Source organism: Panthera uncia (assembly GCF_023721935.1).
Source record: "Panthera uncia isolate 11264 chromosome C1 unlocalized genomic scaffold, Puncia_PCG_1.0 HiC_scaffold_3, whole genome shotgun sequence".
Taxonomy (NCBI): domain Eukaryota; kingdom Metazoa; phylum Chordata; class Mammalia; order Carnivora; family Felidae; genus Panthera; species Panthera uncia.
This window is the reverse complement of record NW_026057584.1, coordinates 51,141,847-51,162,362: the sequence shown is the minus strand read 5'-3', so window position 1 is coordinate 51,162,362 and position 20,516 is coordinate 51,141,847. Positions and strand designations below refer to the sequence as shown.

The 20,516-nt window shown below is 36.8% G+C and overlaps 1 protein-coding gene across 1 annotated transcript in view; it reads left to right on the top strand.

Annotated features, from left to right (window-relative positions):
• Positions 1 to 19,704, top strand: part of PPP1R1C (protein phosphatase 1 regulatory inhibitor subunit 1C) — a 123,721-nt gene extending 104,017 nt beyond the window's left edge. Inside the window, exon 5 of the mRNA XM_049615256.1 lies at positions 19,230 to 19,704. Coding sequence (XP_049471213.1) covers positions 19,230 to 19,318 — 89 coding nt within the window. The 3' untranslated portion in view covers positions 19,319 to 19,704. The remainder of the gene's footprint in view (positions 1 to 19,229) is intronic.
• The last annotated feature ends 812 nt before the right edge of the window (positions 19,705 to 20,516 follow it).

The following is a 20,516-nucleotide window of genomic DNA, read 5'->3' as shown; positions in this document are numbered from 1 at the left end:
TAAACTTTCTTATATTGATTGGAGTTACAAATGGTGCTCTTCTGAAGTGGACTTTCCATTAGGGTCCTTCAAATGCTAACTAGCTCTCCCTGGAGTGTTAGTCCTGATTAGTGTACTTGAATTATTAATCAACTATCCTTAAGGGGTAGATAAAATTAATACATATTTACTCCTGTACACATACACTCACACATATCAAACTTTCTATTCTGATGTGTTTTGTAGTACATCATAAGGAAACATAATGATTAGAAATCAGTCACTCAGGGTCAAATGATGAGAATTCTTTCCTCCCCACCACTCCCAAACCAATTCTGATTGAATTGACATGGGAATAAAAAATTAGTTTACTACTGGGACTAAGAATGCAATTCAACCCTTTACTCCATCCGTGGAAAGAATGGAATTGGAAAAAATTATTTGCAAAACAATTTAAAATGTATTTGGTTATAGAAATAAGGCTAGTCTTGATTTGGCTTAAAATGGATATGCTGGTTTTGCATTTCTGGATCTTTATGGGTTAGATAGGCATTGAATTCTTCCCTGGATAATTATCATGAAACCCAAACTATGTCTTCCCATTTTTCTCTTCCTGATCCTTCAAGTACATTTATTGCAGTGGTGTAGTATTTACTGATAATTTCATAAGATAAAATGAGGACAGGGTCTGCTATCAAATATTCCAAGGTAAACTCTCTAAATTTTCATGAGATACTGGTCTCCTTTCAGGTCTCTCTACCTCTCGTGTGACCCAACCGATATCCTTCCCTCTTCCTTTCCTTGAGATGCTGCCCAGGCCCTTCTGATTCTGTCCCTTCTCTTCCAAAAGTAAAAGGTTCCCTTTTCTTTCACATGCATAATAACCCTACAGTTTTCTCTGAATCCTGGATGCCAGTTGATAGCATAGTCCCCAAAGCCTCCACTATTAATGAATCAAAACAGCAAATGTAGGTCTATTCCTCTGGAGGTTTTGTATGTCAGCAATCTAGAAAAGTAAAACAAAATTCCCCACATTTTACATCTGTCCTTATAAAAAAATAGATTGAGTTCCAAACACCTTACAAACACATTTTTGGAACACAAACTCTTCTTAATTTGTAGACTTCTTGACTAATGGAAATAGAAAAAAAATGCTCATTAATTTTGGATTTTTTTTCAAATATGATGGATGTGGCTTCTTATGATGATATTTGGTATGTAACAAAAAGGTACAAGCTGTTCTGTCTCAACACACACTAATCTACAGTTACTTGTGTACAGAGTATTAACCTAAAAACAAATACCTAAAAGTAATTGGGAGAATATAATAATCTTCCTAAAATAACTTTGTAGAAAAAAAAACATGAAAAATTTGATTCTAGTAATCAACTCTCCAACAGATGTAATCTGTCTCTCTACATTCTTTTAGTGATGTTTTCTAGGAAAAAAATCAGGACTGAGGTTACCTGCAATTTTGCAATAATATTGGTGTAGGAAGTAGTTCAGGAGATGTTGGAATTCCTAGGACATTTCCATAATTTATGGAAAAGTACTTAAGAATATTTGAAAATAATCCTGTCCTGGAAAAATATCAGCCTTATTCCTAAATAGCCTCAGCCTTGCAAGCAGAGAACAGAGACCTATCGAAATATTGTGATGTAAAGGAGCAGTACTAATTTCCTATATCATCTCCACCTATCATGATCTTTCTTGACACCTGGATTAAAATTGCCATTACTTGAACCTTTCTTTAGAGGTCTGAGAAAAGAATCCATATTCTCCAGGAAAAAATAAATAAATAGTTAAAATGTTCATCATATTATGTCACAAGTGAATGGAGGAAGAGCTTGTGACTGGAATAATGAGATCTTGACCCAAAGGGAAAGAGAAATTGGGTGCCAGAGTGTAAAAATAACTAGATTAGAATTTAGGAATTTTGAGTTCTGATACCAGTTCTGATACTGTCTTGCTAGGGGATCTTGGGCAACTCATTTAATAATTGGCAGACACAATTTCTCCAACTGTGAAATGGGAGTAATAACAGTAGTCCTTCCCACTTTTCAGCATTATATTAAGGATAGAAAAATATATTTATTGCCTTGAAAATTTGAAAAGTGCTATAATATGTTCTTACTATTATTAAACAGGATGATAGAACTAGAATCAGGAAAATAATAGGGAAAGCAGAAGGGAGGCCCATATTAGGTTAGCTCATGTTAATCACAAATATTGATAATACAGGATGAAGGTGCAAAAAAAGAAAAGAATGAAATTTCCAAAGTAATCTACCCCAAGACAGATTGAATGTCCCACCTGGGGGTTGAGGTAAATCATGTCTAAACTGATTGCTTCAAATTGGCGGAGATCATGATACAAGGGTAAATTAGGTGAATGGGAAAACATAGATGAACAGCAAGAAAAGTATGGCATCAAAAATTATAGATCCAATTTATTTGTATTTCAAAGCCAAATTGAAATAATGATAAGGAGGAAGCTAAAGAGCTAATTTGGGGATTTTAAAAAAGTTTTTCTTTGCTATGTTTTTCTAGAGTCTTCAGGAGATTGCTTTTAATGTGTTATGACATCATGTGTGTTAATACCTGGTATATCTTCACAATTTACTGAAGTAGATGTTTCGCCTGAGAAAACTGACAGATTTTAAGCATTATAAAGCCTAGGTTGTGATAATTCTGGGCAAAACACTTCTTTTAGAATCACTCAAATTCTGTCATCTGGTTGTTTACAGATCTACACAATAAGAGCTGACCATAAATGTTCAGGGTTTTGTAATAATAAAACTATTGCCTCAGGAACCAAAGAAAGCATGAAATAAGTTGCAATGATTTTGACCTCTGACCTGCAAGTTTATGATATATCCATCCTTCAGAATTTGCCTTGCCATAAGGAGACAATTACTGATTTTGTAAAAAAAAAAAAAAAAAAAAAATCTCCTAAATCTCCTTTATTACTTTACCAGTAATGAATCTAAGGTTTAGATTTAATTTGAAGGACACTCTTGAGACATATTGGGAACATTTCTCATTTTTGTCTGGTTCTGAGGTCATCATATGTTTCATTCAAAGCTGGAGGTAGAGGCAAAAAAAAAAAAAAAGAAAAGAACAAAAAAGAAATATCCCAGTTGCCTTTCATTTCTCTCTTCTGTCTTCCATGCCAAGAGAAGATTCCAGGGAAGATACAAGATAAGGAGAATAGACTGTTCAGGACACTTTAGGTTTTACATGTCAAAACCCAAACCTAATTAGTTCAGGCAAAAGGGAAATTTATTGAAAGATTACTCAGTTACCTTATGTTAAGGGTAAACAAACTAGGAGCAAAGGAAAGAAAGGAAGCAGCTGAGTCTCAGGAAATGGATAATCAAAGGCTGCCTGTCTTCCATTTCCTTTACTTTGTCTATTGACTTCATCCTCCTTGTGGTCCAGGGCAGACGGGCCGTCTCCTCATGTAGGAAGTATGGTCATCAAGAGTAAGCAAGTTTAACTTTTTACACCACCTATAATTTCAAAATGCACTTGTAATGACTTGGTTTCAGACAGCAAAATCACAAAGGAAGCATTATGATTGGCCCAGCATGGGTCAGGTGCCCCTCGTGTTGGCAACGATGGCCACAGGGCAAGGTAATATAAGAACCAGGCAGTGCTGATGATTACCCCATGTTTGGAGTGGTTCCTTAAAGAAAATGAGTGAAGAGAAGAGTCATTCCCTGTAAGCAGGGGAGGGTAAGGAGCATCGTGTGGAAAAGACTAATCAATAGATACTCATTATAAAGTACAAATCAAGAATACATGGATAATAATAATATTTGTTGAAAAGTAAACAAATCTTCCTTAGAAACTTAGAAAATCATACCTCTTATTTCTGCCCACTTCTCATTATATTCTGGTAGTACTATTGGTGAATTTTCACAACATGCAACCTCCAATTATAAAAAAGGATCGCATTCTAAAAATTGGTAAGGGATTTGGCTCTGAAAATACATAGAATCAATGCTACCAATGAGTGGTATTTTTTAAATCAGTTTATAGAGCAGAATCCATAATATGCCTAAATTATTATAGTAACAGTCCATTTCAATGTCACCAAACATTCATCAGAGTATCTTTCTAAAGAGCCCAGCTTCCACACACCATGGAATACATTTTACCTCTTAGTGATTTACCTCTTAGTGGACATCATGCAACTAGATCATGGTTGGGTGAGAGAGGGCATGAAAAGTAACTCTGCTGGGATCCCTAGGCACTCTCTATGTCTAGTGTGGTATGATGCAGACAGTAGGGAATAAAAGTCTGATGACCTGTATTCTGCATTGAGTGACTGCTACTTGCTATGAGACTTCAGAAAATGGGCCTTGGTTTCTACATCTTAATATGATGGTGGTGCTGGTGGTGGTTCTGGTGGTATGTACGTGTTAGGAGGAAGCTGGACTGCTATTTATATTCAAGACTACCTTTTAAAGTTCTTTCAACCCTTAAAGGTTGTACTTCTGTGATTGAGAAAATGTGCTTTCTTACAGCACTATCGCTACTTAAGGGAAAGCAACTCTCTGGGCTAATAGTTATATGGGGAGGAGACTATAAGGGGATGGAGCAGGAACACAGGCTGTTCTCGTTCTGTGCCCATTGGTTTCTATGTCTTCCTTATTAAACTATCTGGATGACAGGAGACTCTGGCCACTTTCCTTTTTTTGAGGTTCCCTGTATTAATAAATGATGTAATACCAAAACAGGATTACAAGCATGATAGATTTGTCAATATTTTCATTTGACATAAAAATACTTAGGATATAATATAATTAAACTGTTCATAATTATGATATTTACAAAAAAAGAATAATTCATGGCATAATCCAGGTACTATGATCTAATAATCAGATGTGTGTAAAGTTTTATGAGATTTTTTAAAAAAAATTATCACTAAATTTGTCAATAAATATATCTGTGATTATATAATCACATATATACATATGAACCCATTTGGAGATTATATCAATAGCCCAATTCATGCCAAGTGTTGCATAAGAGGTCCTAGGCAAATGACCCGTCTCACATTTAGTGTGTGAGGTGCTGCTCCCTTGTGTTAGTAAACTGGAAACTATTTCTAGTTAGTATATCAAACCAAAAATAAAAGTGCTGTCTATTCTCAATAATTTCATTTTATTTCTAAAAATCTTGTGATTATCTTATATTTTTCCTCAGAGTAGTTTCCATTATTTGAAGGAGAAATAAAAATAAATAACTAAGAAAAGTTAAACAGATGAATGGACAGCAAATTTGGGGAACAAACTGAAATGCTTTGACATCATTTGGGGGTGTGATAAGCCATAAACATACTTCAAGAGAATTTTTCCTCTCCAACTGAGGGTTTAAATGAAATTCAACATGGGGTTTTGAAAAAACATACATTAATTTTTATTAATAATCTTAGAAGATAATTATACATTTTTATAAATTGAATGAAATGTTTGTACACTGAAAATAGATTGTTTACCTTTTTAAGAGAGAAATTTGCAAATTCAAAAGCCAAGATTTTAGAGTAATTGATTTATAATGTTCGAGAGAGTTGGGGGTTCCAATTTTGGTAATGAAAAAAAAAATTTCAGGTAAGTGTTGAGAAACTAAGGAAATTAGGTAAGTAAATGCTTTTTCCCCCTAGCTACTACATTTGAATATCATAAGGTAGAAATAACAGAATATTATCATTTTAAGCAAAAAAATGTATTAATTATTTTTCTTCGTCATGTAAACTATGTAAAATTGCTACTGCCTGTAGAACTTGAGTGTACAATTGCTCCTTTGCATCAAGTATGTTTAATAAAATCAATATTTAAGAAGACATAAGAAAAAAAATGGTATCAGTTCATCCGAGGAGAGTTTGCTAAAAATCTATGTAAAAGAAGAGATACTGTGATTTTACATCTGGGAGACAAGTGAAACAGACCAACTGTAGGGCAGCAAATCAAAGAAGAAAGTAGGTCAGTGAGCCCCATGGCAATACAAAGAATTGCTGTTATTTAAAGGGATGGTCAGAGAGTTACACTGGCTATGAACCAGAATCGCTAACAGAACAATGGTAAATGAACAGAAAAGCAGGGTCAGAGCAAAACAGTTGCAAGGCTCTGAGTGTGAACTGCATGTCCTTGGGTCGGGCAGAGGATGAAACAGCAGAACAATCTCGTCATTCAGAAGCTTCCTGGCGGCCAGCAAGCTGCATAATGAGAAGCAAACTGAGCTGAGGCCCTCCACAGACAAAGTGGAGGAAAACAGCCTCAGGATATAGAGAGAACTGAGCAGAGTTTTGAGACTGGATGTGAACTATCAACTCATCAAGATTAGCACTTTCCAATAAAAGAAAATGTTAAGTAACAAGAGAAACACTGAGGAGACCAAAATAATTAAATCCATTTGTTGTAAAAGCCATATGCCCAATGGGATTAATTACCTGTGTTTGGTGATCAGAGCAACATTGTATACTGGGGAAAGTACCATTTCTTGTTTCCATCTTTAAGATTTACTACACATTTTCTTGAACTAGGTGGAATTTTAGAATAATAATTGCTAAGTGAGTCTAGACTGATAACCTAAAAAAGCATAGGAAACTGAGAAGAACAAAATAACTCCAGACCAAGAACACTCTACTTTTTCTATCATAGAAGATGTGACTTCAGTCGGTGGAAAAGAAGTTCATTCATCTGGGGAAAAAAAAAATTGGCTAGATTGAAAATTATTTAATCTTTGAATAGGAAGTGTTTTTAATGAAAGTGCGATTGAAGTCAGTTCTTCACTTAAAATGAACTAAGCATCTATGATGTTAAGGCATTGTTCTAGGAGTGAAAAAATTAAGAATGATTGAAACAGGAAAATGAAGTATATCTTTCAGGAAATGTTGAAGCTTACTTAAGAAATGTGGTTAAAAGTTTTATGTGAAAGCCATCTTCATGGTTGTAAGTTTTGTGTCAGTTGTGTTTACTTGTCTAGGTTTAGGCATTAGGACTATAGAGAGTTGGGCTTTATATCAATTGTAGTTCCGTCAGGTATAATGCTCTACTTTATCTCTGATAATCTCCCTTGCTTTGAAGTCTGTTTAGTCTGAAAGTGAAACCAAACCAAAGTGAGTTCGCTCCTTGGTGAGTTACAGATACACCAGGTGGAAATGTCGCACAAAGTAAACTTTATTTTTGCAGCAAATAAGGAGATCACAGGGAATAACTTTCAAAGCCGTGACTCCCTGAACAAGGGTGGATGGGTTCCTTTTATTTAGACTTAGGATAAATATTTAAAAGGGGGAGCCTTGTCACCATATATAGAGGCAGGCATAAGGTTGTGAAACATGCCTATATATACATTGTATGTTATGTAAATGAGGCTTATACTCCTCCTTGAGTGGAGATTTTAGTATTATTATGAGGTAAATGTAATTGTCGGATATTCTAGAGCTCACTCCATGGTCCATCTGTGCAGGGTTGAGGTGGGTTTACTGGTCTGAGTGGTCTGGGCCAACTGGAGGTCTTGTTAAGAGCAGTTGGTATCCCTCAAGGGGTGATTTCACTTTCCATTTGCTTGAGTTTAGAGACAAGCTGGGGAAAAAAGCTTAAGAAAAAGTGTGGGACAAAGGTGGATGAGTATAAGCAGGTGGGCAGTAAAGGTCAGATCTTTGGGTCTAGCTGGTAAAAAAGTAATATAGCTACTCCTGCTTTCTTCGATTAATGTTAGCAAAATATATTTTCTCCACACATTTATACTTTTAATCTGTATATGTCTTTTTATTTATTTATTTATTTATTTATTTATTTATTTATAAATGTTTGTTTATTTTTGTGAGAGAGAGCATGCACACACACAAGCAGGGGAGGGGCAGAGAGAGAGATAGAGGATCCAAAGTGGACTCTGTGCTGCCCTGTGCTGAGAACAGTGAGCTTGATGTGGGGCTTGAACTCATGAACTGTGAGATCATGACCTGAGCTGAAGTCTGATGCTTAACTGACTGAGCCACCCAGGCACCTCACCTATTTAAAGTAAATTTCTTACAGACAATCTATAGTTGGGTCTTATATTAATAAATACCATGCTTTCTGTTTGTTGCCCTTGTTCTTTGTCTCTATTTTTGTCTCCCACTCTTTTTTGCCTTTTGTAGTTTTTAAAAAAAATTTTTTTAATGTTTTCATTTATTTTTGAGAGACAGAGCACGAGTTGGGGAGGGGCAGAGAGAGAGGGAAACACAGAATCTGAAGCAGGCTCCGGGCTCTGAGCTGTCAGCACACAGCCCCACACAGGGCTCGAACTCATGGACCACAAGATCATGACCTGAGCCAAAGTTGGACACTTAACCAACTGAGCCACACAGGTGCCCCAGCCTTTTGTAGTTTTAATGGAGCGTTTTGTATCATTCCATTTTTTCTCCTTTCTTAGCCTATTGGGTATACTTTTTATTTTTATTTTTTATTTTTATTTTTTTAAGTTTACTTATTTTGAGAGAGAGAGAGAGAGAGAGAACATAAACGAGAGAGAGAGAGAGAGGCACACAGAGAGAACCCCAAGCAGGTTCCACACTGTCAGTGGAGAGCCCGATGCGGGGTTCGAACTCACAAACCACGAGATCATGACCTGAGCTGAAATCAAGAGTTAGACGCTTAACCGACTGAGCCACCCAGGCACCCCACTTATACTTTTTAAAAAAATTTTTAGTGGTTGCCCTACAATTTGCAGCATACATTTACAACTAATCCAAGACTACTTTCAAATAACACTATACTACTTCACAGATAGTATACCTTATAAAAATAATGCAGTAATCTTATTCCTCTCTCTTATACCTTAAATCATCATTGTCATTCATTTCACTTATATATAAGCAACATAAACATATATACATATATATAACATATATACATAAGCATATATAATTGAATACCTTGTTGCTATTATTAATTTTGAACATCTGCTATTAAATCAATTAAGAATAAGAGAAGTTAAGGTTTTTTTACCTTCATTTATTCCTTCATTGATGCTCTACCTTTCTTTATGTAGATCATGTTGCTGATCTATATTATTTTCCTTCTATCCAAAGAATTTCTTTCAACATTTCTTGCAAGTCAGGTCTACTGGCAACAAATTTCACTCAATTTTTGTTTGTCTGAGAAAGTCATTATTGCTCCTTCATTTTTGAAGAATAATTTCAGAGTACAGAATTGTAGGTTGCTGGGGTTTTTTTCTGTCAACATTTTAAATATTACTCTTCACTCTCTTCTCTCTTGCATAGTTTCTGAGGAGTAGTCGGATGTGATTATTATCTCTGTTCCACTATGAGTAACATGTTTTTTTTCCTCTGGCTTCTTTCAGGGTTTCCTTCTTTCTTTTTGTCTTTCTTTCTTTCTTTCTTTCTTTCTTTCTTTCTTCTTTCTTTTTTCTTTCTTCTTCTTCTTCTTCTTCTTCTTCTTCTTCTTCTTCTTTCTTCTTTCTTCTTCCTCTTCCTCCTCTTCCTCTTCTTCTTTCTTCTTCTTCTTTCTTCTTCTTCTTCTTCTTCTTCTTCTTCTTCTTCTTTCTTCTTCTTCCTCTTCCTCCTCCTCCTCCTCCTCTTCTTCTTCTTCTTCTTCTTCTTCCTTCTTCCTCTTCTTCTTCTTTTGTTTTGTTTGTTCTCCTGTGTTTTTCCTTTTTTTTCTTTATCTTTGATTTTATGTAGTTTGACTACTGTATTTGTAGGTGTAGTAATTTGGGCATTTATCCTGTGTTGGAATTCTCTGAGCTTCCTGGGTGTATGATTTGGTGTCTGACATTAATTAGAGAGAAATTCTCAAGTCATGTCTTTAAATATTGCCTCTATTTCTTTCTTTCTTTTTTTTCTCATTCTGGTATTCCCATTACAAGTATGTTACACCTTTTGTAGTTGTTTCACAGTTCTTGAGTTTTCTGTTTTGTATTTTTCTTTTTCTCTTTGCCTTTCAGTTTTGGAGTTTTCTATTGTCATATCTTCAAGCTCAGACATTCTTTCCGCATCCATGTCCAGTCTGCTAATGAGCCTGCCAAAGACATTCTTTGTTTCTGTTACAGTGTTTTTGATCTCTAGTGTTTCTTTTTTTATTTTTCCTTAGAATTTCCATTTCTCTGCTTACATTATCCATCTGTTCTTTCAGGTTATCTACTTTTTCCATTAACATCCTTAGCGTATTAATTATAGCTTAAAACACAGTTTCTGGTGTGATAGTTCCAACATTACTATCATATCTGACTCTGGTTCTCATTTTATTCAGTCTCTTCAAACTGTGTTTTTTGCCTATAGAATGCCTTGTAATTTTTGTGGAAAGGTGAACATGATGTATTGGGTAAAAGGAACTGTGGTAAACAGACCTTCAGTAATGTGGTAGTGAGGGGCAGGGAGGAAGTGTTCTATAGTCTATTAATAGATTTCAACCTTTTAGTGAGCCTGTGCCTCTGGACTTTAAACCTCGGTCTCCTTCCTCCCCACTTAGGTAGGACACAATGGCTGAAGGGAATGGAATTAGGTATTTCTCTCTGCTGCCCCCACCCCCAAGTATGTTAGTCTTTGATAACCCCAGAAGGTTAAGCTCTGGTAAAAACCTCTTAAGAGCAGACCTTGTTAAGAAGAACAGAATGCTCTGTTTTTGAAAATGGCCACTATTTGTCTTCCTTGTCAAAAGCAAGAGGATGGGGCACCTGGGTGGCTCATTCGGTTAAATGTCCAAATCTTGGTTTCAGCTCTGGTCATGATCTCATGGTTTGAGCCCTTGCCTTGGGCTCTATGTTGACAGGAGCAGAGCCTTCTTGGGATTCTCTGCCCCCCACGGGCCCCCCCCACCCTGTCTTTCTCCCTCTCTCTCGCTCTCTCTCCCCGACTCATGCTGTCTCTGTCTCCCTCAAAAATAAATAAATAAACATAAAACATTTTTAAAAAGCATGAGGAGATTTTTCTCTGCTTTTTATTGCAAGAATCTAGTAGAGCTCCAGGAGGTAAAATTCACAAAAAGGTGAGGGCCCTAAATGGCTGCGCTCCTCCCCCTGGAGTTTTTAATCTGTCCATCTTGTCCACAATGAGCCCTCAGCCATTCATCCAGTACAGCTCAGGTTTTCCTCCCTGGCAGTGCTTCCTGTATGGGTGTCTGCTCCTGTAAGTTGTGTTTTTCTGTATCCACCTTTCTGTGTTTCCATATTTTGGCAGTGGTTTGCTTTGTGTCCTTACTTCTCTAATGGTAGATCTAAGAGTTGTTGATTTTTTTTAGCTTTTTCAGCTTTTTACTTGTTACAATAGAGTGGTGACATCTAAGTCTAAACTCTTTATATCGTGGACCATAGAGTTATTCTTTGAAAATGCAGATCAGATCATGTTACTCTTCTACTCAAACAAACACAACAAAAATATCTGTCAGTAGCTTCACAGAATAACAGCCAAAATGCTCATAATATCCCCTACAAGGTCCTGCATTTTCCTACATCGTCAGTCTCCTCCTCCTCCCTGCCTGGATTCATCTGTCTGAGCTTACCTCCTACTGCTACCTCATTCCTGACACTCCAGGCTCATTGCTGTCCTTTGACCCCAGCAGGCATGCTTGAGACAAAGCCTTTACAATTTTTGTTCCATTTGCCTGGGACTGTCTTCTCCCACTTAGCTTCACAACTCACTCCTACCTTCTTTCAGTCCAGTCAGGGTCTTTTCTCCTTGTGAGGAAGCTCTGTTGTTGTCACAAGGTTTCTCAGTGAGATTAGAATCAGAGCCGGATGATTTGATTATGTTTGGGCATATATTGGCATCAGGCTATGGTAGCCTATAGTGATCATTGCTTCAACAGAAAAGTACCCCGCTTAGAAGACAGAGCCTTCTAAAATGCCAGCACAGGACATCCTCCTGTGGGCATTCTTAAAAAACACAGACAGCATTAGCTTCTGTGGCTGTAAATGCAACTCCCCTTTCATTATTTTATTTTTAGTGCTTTCAGGGCTAACCACTGACTCTTGCTGATTGATGCATTCTTTATTTTAGACATGCTATTGTGTTCAATCAATGGCAGTCAAGTCTTGCAAGCTAGGGAGCCATTCTGTCCCTTTCTAAAGTGAAATTGCTCAACACATTTAGCTCCATTATATGTAGGCTTAAAAATTTAACTCTATTTCTGAGTTCATAGGAAATGCATTAGCTTAGAATCAAAAAGGGATATTAGAAGGGCACTTGACTGTAGAGGGCAAAAGAGACACTCAGGCTATCAAAGTGATTCTCATTCTAGGCTGAGTAGCAGGACTCTTGCAAATTTCTGGCCCCCACCTCACACTTACTGCAAAGATGTGGGCACTTTACATTTTAAGTAAGGCTAAACTGCTCCCCAAAGATATTATTTGAATTCACACTTCTAACAAACAGTCTGTAAGTATACCTCCTCCCCTATCTTCTTCTCCGTATTTACTGCTAAATCATTTACCTAGGGTTTACTCTTGAGCAACAGCTTTGGTAAAATACATCATAGTAAAATTACACATAAGACATATAATACTTACAAATAGTTATGAGTATCACATAAACATGCCACCCCGATTCCCATGTATGATGGAAAGAGAAGCATATCACATATTTATTCCTCTCCAGAAAAATGCTTCCCTATGTAATAGGGTGTCAAATGAAATGATCATGTGTTGATTTGCAGTTTATATTAACTGACCAGTTACCATTTCAGAACAGAGATTAACTATGCTGCATGTGTGTAATTTATTTCAAATAAAGTAGAAAGAGATAGATTTAAGGTAAATTCAGGAGATGATATGCATTTAGCTGTGGAATGAAATCAATATGTCTCTTGATCTTTGTGACCCTAAGTGTATTACTGTATTAGTAGTGCATTATAAGTGAATGACAAGAAGATTAACAAAATACATGCAAAAGCATTTGGGGAAACAGCACATTTTCATCCTGAGGTATGTTGGGCCCTGCTATGCATATTATAGGTTACCTTACATTCCTTGAATATATCTAGTATGATTATTTTGATAAAATTTGAAGGCTCAATACACAAGGAACCATTAGAAAATCATCTTTGTAGGGCCACTAAAGACAGTCTTTTGAGATTTTCTGAAGTAGGCCTTCAGAAAATGAATGGCTGTTAATTGTATTTTGCAAATAGTTTTCATATATAGAACTCAGACTTGCTGTTTCTCTTACTCTATCCAGTGTATTCCTCAATAAATAGCTCTCCAGATTAATATATCCCAAGTTGGAACCCTTTTTTCTCATAGCAGAACTCTCTAAATGTTTCATTTGTAGTACTGGTCCATAACACATATTCACAGGATTAACTTCATGTGTGTATACGTCATCACCGTTTGACCTACATCCCCATCTAATCTGTAGTTGTGTCTCTCCCATGCTCAACACACAGTAGGGGCTTTATTACTTTATTATATTTAACTCATTTTGCTTGATGATTACTGTCTCATCTGCCAGACTAGACCATGATATATTTTTTGTGTCTCCCAGAGTCCTGTATCAGGTTTGAGCATAGCAGAGAGAAAGGCTGTCTTTTTTGTAATATTCTGAACATTATTTGTAACTTGGTTCTGTTCTGGGAATGTTCCTGGGTGAGATTAAATTCTACATCTTTTTTATTCTAAATTCCATTAAAAACAGCCACAATAACAACAACAGCGACAGACTGAAAAGTTACATCTAACTCTATCAGCTATGTAAGGTCCTTTCAAGGAATGTGATAATGAAAAGGGCCTTGTGATCTTGTCCCCTTATTTTTCTTCAGTTTTTAACTTGGGAAAAGCCAATGACAGGGCAAGATTGAGTCTTGGTGACCCAGATGAAAAGACCCCAGTAGGATTTAGGGGCCAAGGTTTGTGTCTCAGATCAGCCAATGACTTCCGTGTGAATTTAAGCAAGTCACTTTGCCATCTGAAATTGTTCCTTCATATTTAAACTAAAGGGATTAAACCTGGATTCATGCTCACAATTATTTGTGGGTCAGAGACTCCTCTGAGATTCTACTGAAAAACATGGGCCTTTTCCCCCCTAAAGCACAAATACAACTATAAATAGAATTCCAAGAGAGTCAGAGGCTCTGTAAAATCCGCCCACATATTCCCTAGATGACTTTAGAATGATTTTTAAGGTCTAAAGTATGTGGCTAAAATAAATAAATAAATAAATAAATAAATAAATAAATAAATTTTAAAAAATCCATTTGCTACTCTCAATGTGAATTAGTTTTAAAATGTTGATTTGGGCCATTTATGTCATTAGAAGTCATAATTATTTTTTTGTAACTTAAAGTACAGCAGAACAAATTTTTCAGTAGAAGAGATCTCTTTTATGGACTACTAGTGTCTCAAGGCCAGCGAGGATGTCTGTCCCTCCTGCTCCACAATTCTGGCCTCCTTCTATGACTCTTCTCAGAGATAGACATTTAGGTTAGACTTGAACCCACAGAGTGATGAGAGCTCACTCACATGTTTACTGCTGGACATACATAAAGAGTTTAGGATTTTCTTCTTTGTACTAAACTATAATCTGCCCCTACCCCATAAGTGTCAGCTACTGATCCTATTTCTGCTCTCAGAAGCTACATAGATACATTTTAGTTCTTTTTCCAGTCTTTTAGGAATTCAAAGGCAGCCTCTTTTGTCCTCTCTTAATTTTCTGTGTGCCAGGCACTCCAGTTTCAGATACAATTGTTCTAGAAAAGTGATTTCATAAGACTACTTTTAATCTCAGTTAATGGAACTCTTGAAACAGAGAGCTCACAATTAGGCAGCATATTCCAGAAAAGGTCTGACAACCCACGGGTGGAAAGTAGTTCATTAAACTACTGACTGCTGTTAGGAATGCTGTGCTGACACCACCAAGAGCCTGGTCCCTAAACAGGTGATTCTACTGGGTCATGTTGGAATTGTGGTCACCTTAAACCTCTAACTATAATCAATTGAAGCTGCCCTCATTCTATATTTTTTAGAAGCAACGTAATTTTATTTATTGCTTATTTTTGTTTTTGTTTTTTTTTTGTTTTTTATTTTTTCTTCAATATGTTTTTTAATTTAAGTTTATTTGTTTATTTTGAGAGAGACAAAGATAGCACAAATGGGGGAGGGACAAAGAAAGAGAGAAAGGGAGAGAGAGAATTCCAAGCAAGCTCCACCCTGCCCGTGTAGAGCCCAATGTGGGTTTCGAACCCATGAAGTTATGAGTCACGACCTGAGATGAAACCAAGAGTTGGACACTTAACCGACTGAGCCACCCAGGTGCCCCTCTTTGTTTCTTTTATTTTATCTTATTTTTATTTTGATAGAGAGAGAGAGAACGGGCAAGTGGGGGAGGGGGATAGAGAGAGAGAATCCCAAGCAGGCTCCGTGGTGTCAGCACAGAGCCCAGTGTGGGGCTCGAACTCATGAACTGTGAGATCATGACCTGAGCCAAAGTCAGAGGCTTAACTGACTGAGCCACCCAGGTGCCCCAGAAGAAACCCCCAGAAGCAATGTAATCTTTCTAAAAATGAAACTCCCTGTTGACCTGAATCTTCCTCCCATCAGCCTCTTCCCAGCTCTTAGAAAGCTTCTGGAGTATTAGTTTTGTCTTTCATTATGCAGAAAGCTTCTGGAGTATTAGTTTTGTCTTTCATTATGCCATCTTTTCCTCTAAGTGTTATGTCGTCTACAGATATAAATAATTAGCCTGCCTTCCATCACTCCAAATTAACTGGTAAACATATTGACCTGTGGCTTGCCAAATAGAAGCTTCCCTCTGTGGATTCATTATTCATAGTCCCTCAGTCGCTTTACAATTTCATCCGACTCACATTTACTCACGTGATCTATAGACTGGAGAAGACCAGAGGGATTATGTCCTCTTTGGGGCAACATTTATTTCCTTTCCTTTCCTTCTGTTACTCACCCTCTGTTTTCTTCATTCCTTCATGCGTTCATACTGCATATTTTGGTCTTACATGGAGAAAAGAACCTCAGTTGTGTTTTGGGGGGTCCCTTTGCCTTCTGCCTGTGCGCAGGGCTGGCTGAGTCTGTGAGTGCTCCGGGAGACTCTTTGTGGCGCCATGCCGAGTCTGCTGGTGCCGCCAAGGTGTTTAAATACGTGCTTATTAGCATTTGGCAGAAGAGGAGGCTCTGAGGACTTTTTAGCAAGTCCTCAGCCCAAGTTATTTTCTTCCACCTCTACAATGACCTTAATATTAAACGAAGGTTTAAAGAAAATGTAAGCACAAAGTATATGTGTGTTTGGGAATAGGAGGAGAGAGTTGGGAGAAAGAAATTATTAGATAGTCCTCATGGACCTCACACTTTAATCTTAGTGTTACTGCATGGATAAGCAAACAATTGTTGCTGATAGGAGAAAAGATTCAAAGCACAAGTTAACCAACTATCTGTTATCCAAGGGAAAGATGACATGAATGTAAATTGCTTAGAGATCCAAAGAATGTGTCAGTTCTGTGGAGATGTTCGTATGTTATCAACTCCTGCCTCACCAAATCTTTCACCCAGAAATAGTTAATGTCACACCTGAAAAAAGGCTAAGAAAGGCATCTTCCAAGGTTTGCCCAAGTGAGTGATTTTACTTTTAAAAAAGCTTCCCATTATAACTTTGTGACCATTATTATAAAATAAATCAAATGTGAATCAGGATAAGCAAGTAGGTCTATACTCAAGTAAGGGAAGTGATTGACTAATGGTTTAGTAAGTTGGACTTTTTTGGTTACCATATTTTTTTAATGTTTGAGCCCCTCGTATAAACAAAGCAATGTTTCCATTAAGCTATTAACCCTAATTTAAAGAAAGTAGTCTTGAACACAACTTTATTGCTCTGTAGTTACCTTGTGGATGAAAGGGATGAGCTCTGGAGGTAATAGAACCTTTCAAACTCAGAGAGGTACAGACATTTCAGCTCAGGGGACTGACAGGTGGCTGAAAGATTACAGTTCTTTAATATTTCAGAGGCAATCCCAATATTGTCTGAGCCAAGTTAATAGGTACTGTAAATCTACAATAAATCTTAGAGAATGATAGGAAAATCTAGGTCAGCAACCAAAAAGCTAAAGGTGAAAATGAATTAGGGTCTCCTGACAATGAAACCTTATGCCTCATTCACTTATTCATCTATTCAGTAAATCAGTATATACTGCAGGAATATGATGTGTCATAACTTATCTTAAAACTACACTATCCTTGGGGCACTGGGTGGCTCAGTCGGTTGAGCATCTGACTCTTGATTTGGCTCAGGTCGTGACCTCATGGTTCATTAGTTCAAGCCCTGCACTGGGCTCTGCACTGACACTAGGGACCAGCCTGCTTGGGATTCTCTCTCTACCCGCCCTCTCTCTCTGCCCCTCCCCCGCTCATGCTTGCTCGCTCGCTCTTTTAATCAAAATAAATGAATAAACAGTAAAAAAAAAAAAATATACTACGCTATCCTTACAACCTTGAACAAATCACATACTTTCTTCAAGTCTAAATTTTACCATCCAGGTATCGTCATGGAGTTGTGAGGTTTAGTGACTCAGGTATATAAGACTCTAGCAGAGTAACTGATTGGATGCTGATTGAATGAATGAACTCTCTTCCCTTCTCCTTAACATTTAGACCTCTTCCTCCCACCCTATAATTTGTAATAATATGAAATAAATTCCATTTGTTAATAATAAGTGTCTCTCTTTCTTCAGTTTTGGGTCAACAGGAATTGTGCGTGATCTGTGTTTACAGATGAAATTAAAGTATTTAAATATTATTACAACTGATCAAATATTTTTGCAAGAAAATCCACCAAGCCCAAGGATGTCATTCTTTGCCAAACAGCACACTGGGGCTTGCTGACTACAGTGCATGCAAATCTACACTTTTTTTTTTGAGTTTCTTTGTTTCATAGGAAACAAGAGCAAGGACTTCCTTTCACTTACCAATTCTAACTGGAATATTTTTCAGTAATACTTAGAAAAATCTCATAAACCAATTTTCTAAAATATGCAAAATACATAAAATTTTTCATTTTAAGTATCAATGCATGAAGTGTCAGCTGTTATGTGTTAACAGAACAGATCCAAGTGAAATGAAAGGTAATTTTGTAGATTGACTATGGTTGTGGTAATTGCCTTCTGGTTAATACTCAAAATTTGGATTAATTTGAAATTATGAAAGAAAAACATGCCAAGACATATGCCAAGTTGTTTATTAATTAACTATATCAGTCATTTATTCCATCAGTATTAACGAGCACCAACTATTTGCCAGGCATCGTGCCTGGGACCCCAAACTGAAACTACATAATTCTGACATCAAGAAGTTTGCTCTAATGAGAAAGATATGTAAACAAATCACTTCTATAAGGTAATTGATACAAGAGAAAATGATCCAAGAGCAGTAGTGAAATATAAGGAAGATCTAGCCAAGTCCGCTTGGAAAATAAGAGGAGCCTTCACAGAAGAGGCAGGCTGAGGCGGAGGCATGAGTGGGAGATTATCAGGTGGGTGAGTGGGAAGAAGCTATTTGGCAGTGAGAACAGAGCGAGAAGAGCTGGGAGGCTTGAGGGAGCCTGGAGTGATCAGGGAATGTGGAAGAGGTTAGTGTTGCTAACTCCTAACTCCTAAATTACTGTGAAAGGGGAAGCAGGAAGGGCTGGGAAGGAATGAGTCCACATAGGTAGGGAGAGGCTGGATCATATAAGCCTGTGTACCTTGAGAGGGGTGCCAGTGTTTTTGCCTCTCTGTGGGCTGTGGGGGAAGTTACTGAAGAATTTTGTGTACAGATGTTTTGTAATAAAAGGAGTATGTTCTGATTCCTAAAGGAGACTAACAATATCGTGATTCTTTTGTTGTTTACAAGGTATAGAAACGGCACACACATCCCTTTTGTTCCTAGGGGTTTCTTCAATGGTTCTCATTGTACTAGATTTCAGGGATGCCAAAAGAAATATTTGAACTAAATGATATATGAAAATTACAATAAGAGTCTGTGAGTGGATTTTTAGTTAACAGGTTTTTAATAGGCTGTGATGCAATTCTTCATGGAGAAGATATAATTACAAAGGGAGCCTGTCTCGAATGGAAATTTGGCTGGGTGTGTTTTTATTTCTCAGTGAATTAAAAGGTTTACATAGGGTTAGATTATTGAAATTCTTGGAGAAAACACATATACACCAGAGAATACTTTCCACTCATTTTCCTCATCTCTTGCAGCAAAGCAGTGAACCTGTTAGAAATAAATTTCACTTAAATAGAGCATAATTTTTTATAATTTCAGGAGTTAAGCATCTGAAGGGCCAGAATGAATCAGCATTCCCTGAAGAAGAAGAAGGTGTAAACGAAAGAGAGGAGCAGTGGGACCATTAATTACGGGTCTGCAGCAAGAAGGCTTCTTGGGAATAACTGAACTATTAACTTTTCTGAATATCGTATGGAAGGCCACTCCTTGACTTCCAGAAGCATTCTCCACCTCTTCTCTCCACACTCATACAGTAGTAATACACCTCCTGGGAAGCTGTCCCTGGTTGAACTTTAGAACTAAGTACAGATTGTTCGATATTACGTCCAATTAAAGAATAAACATTTATTTTATGGTGATTTTTCCTTTTAATGACATTTGCATACATGTGAGTGTTCTAACTTTAATACTGCCCAGCTTAATCCCTGATGTCCTACTGAAGCGGTTTGCCTTCTAAGGTCAAATGTAAATAGCTTCACTTTAAAGAGTAAAAAATAAACGCTAAATACATTTAGACATGACTGTGTGTCTGGGTTTAACTTACAGAAGAATGTTTAACGAAACTTTTAAGATCTGCATTTATCATATTTCTGTACACAGGGGGGTCCACAGTGTTTATTTCAAAATGAAGAAATGCCAGATTTCTTGATTCAAAAGATCTCAATATATGAGTCTTTAGATGCTAAACATCCTTTTTCCTCCAGCATGTTAATGGACAAAGGACAGCAGAATTTTCCTCACTTTTTGAGCTGTGAGAGATATATTTCCCATCATTTCCACTAGCTATTAAGAAAAAAAAATGCTAAATCTAAAATAAAATATGCCCAAATCTCCCCTGCCACTTTTTGTTACTTGAAATATGAGCTATTTCCTGTTGCATTTTAGGAAATCATTAGTATTTTATAAATCTTCAAATGAAGAAATCATCAAATAAGAAATTCCATTATCATCAAATAAGAAATTCCATTAATTCATACATATAGTCATTCATTAATTCAGTAACTACTTTCTATGAGTTTATCTCTAGCAAACCACTTTGCTGGAGGTTATACAAATAAAGGAAAGATAATTTCTCATTCTCAGAACTGGCAGACACGATAAAGCATCAGTATAAGGTAAGGTTTTCCCAGACGGTATATGTTTATTGAACAGGGCTTTTGGTTATTCAAAGTTCTGGCCTCCAGAACAGTATTAATTATTTACGGCATTTCAAGGTAAAGTATCTATGCCACCAAATTTAGTGAGGACGGTGGCATGCCACTTTGGTTCCCACACTGATGATATTGGTGAGGTTCAAATGTTTCATGGATGAAAAAAATGACAAGA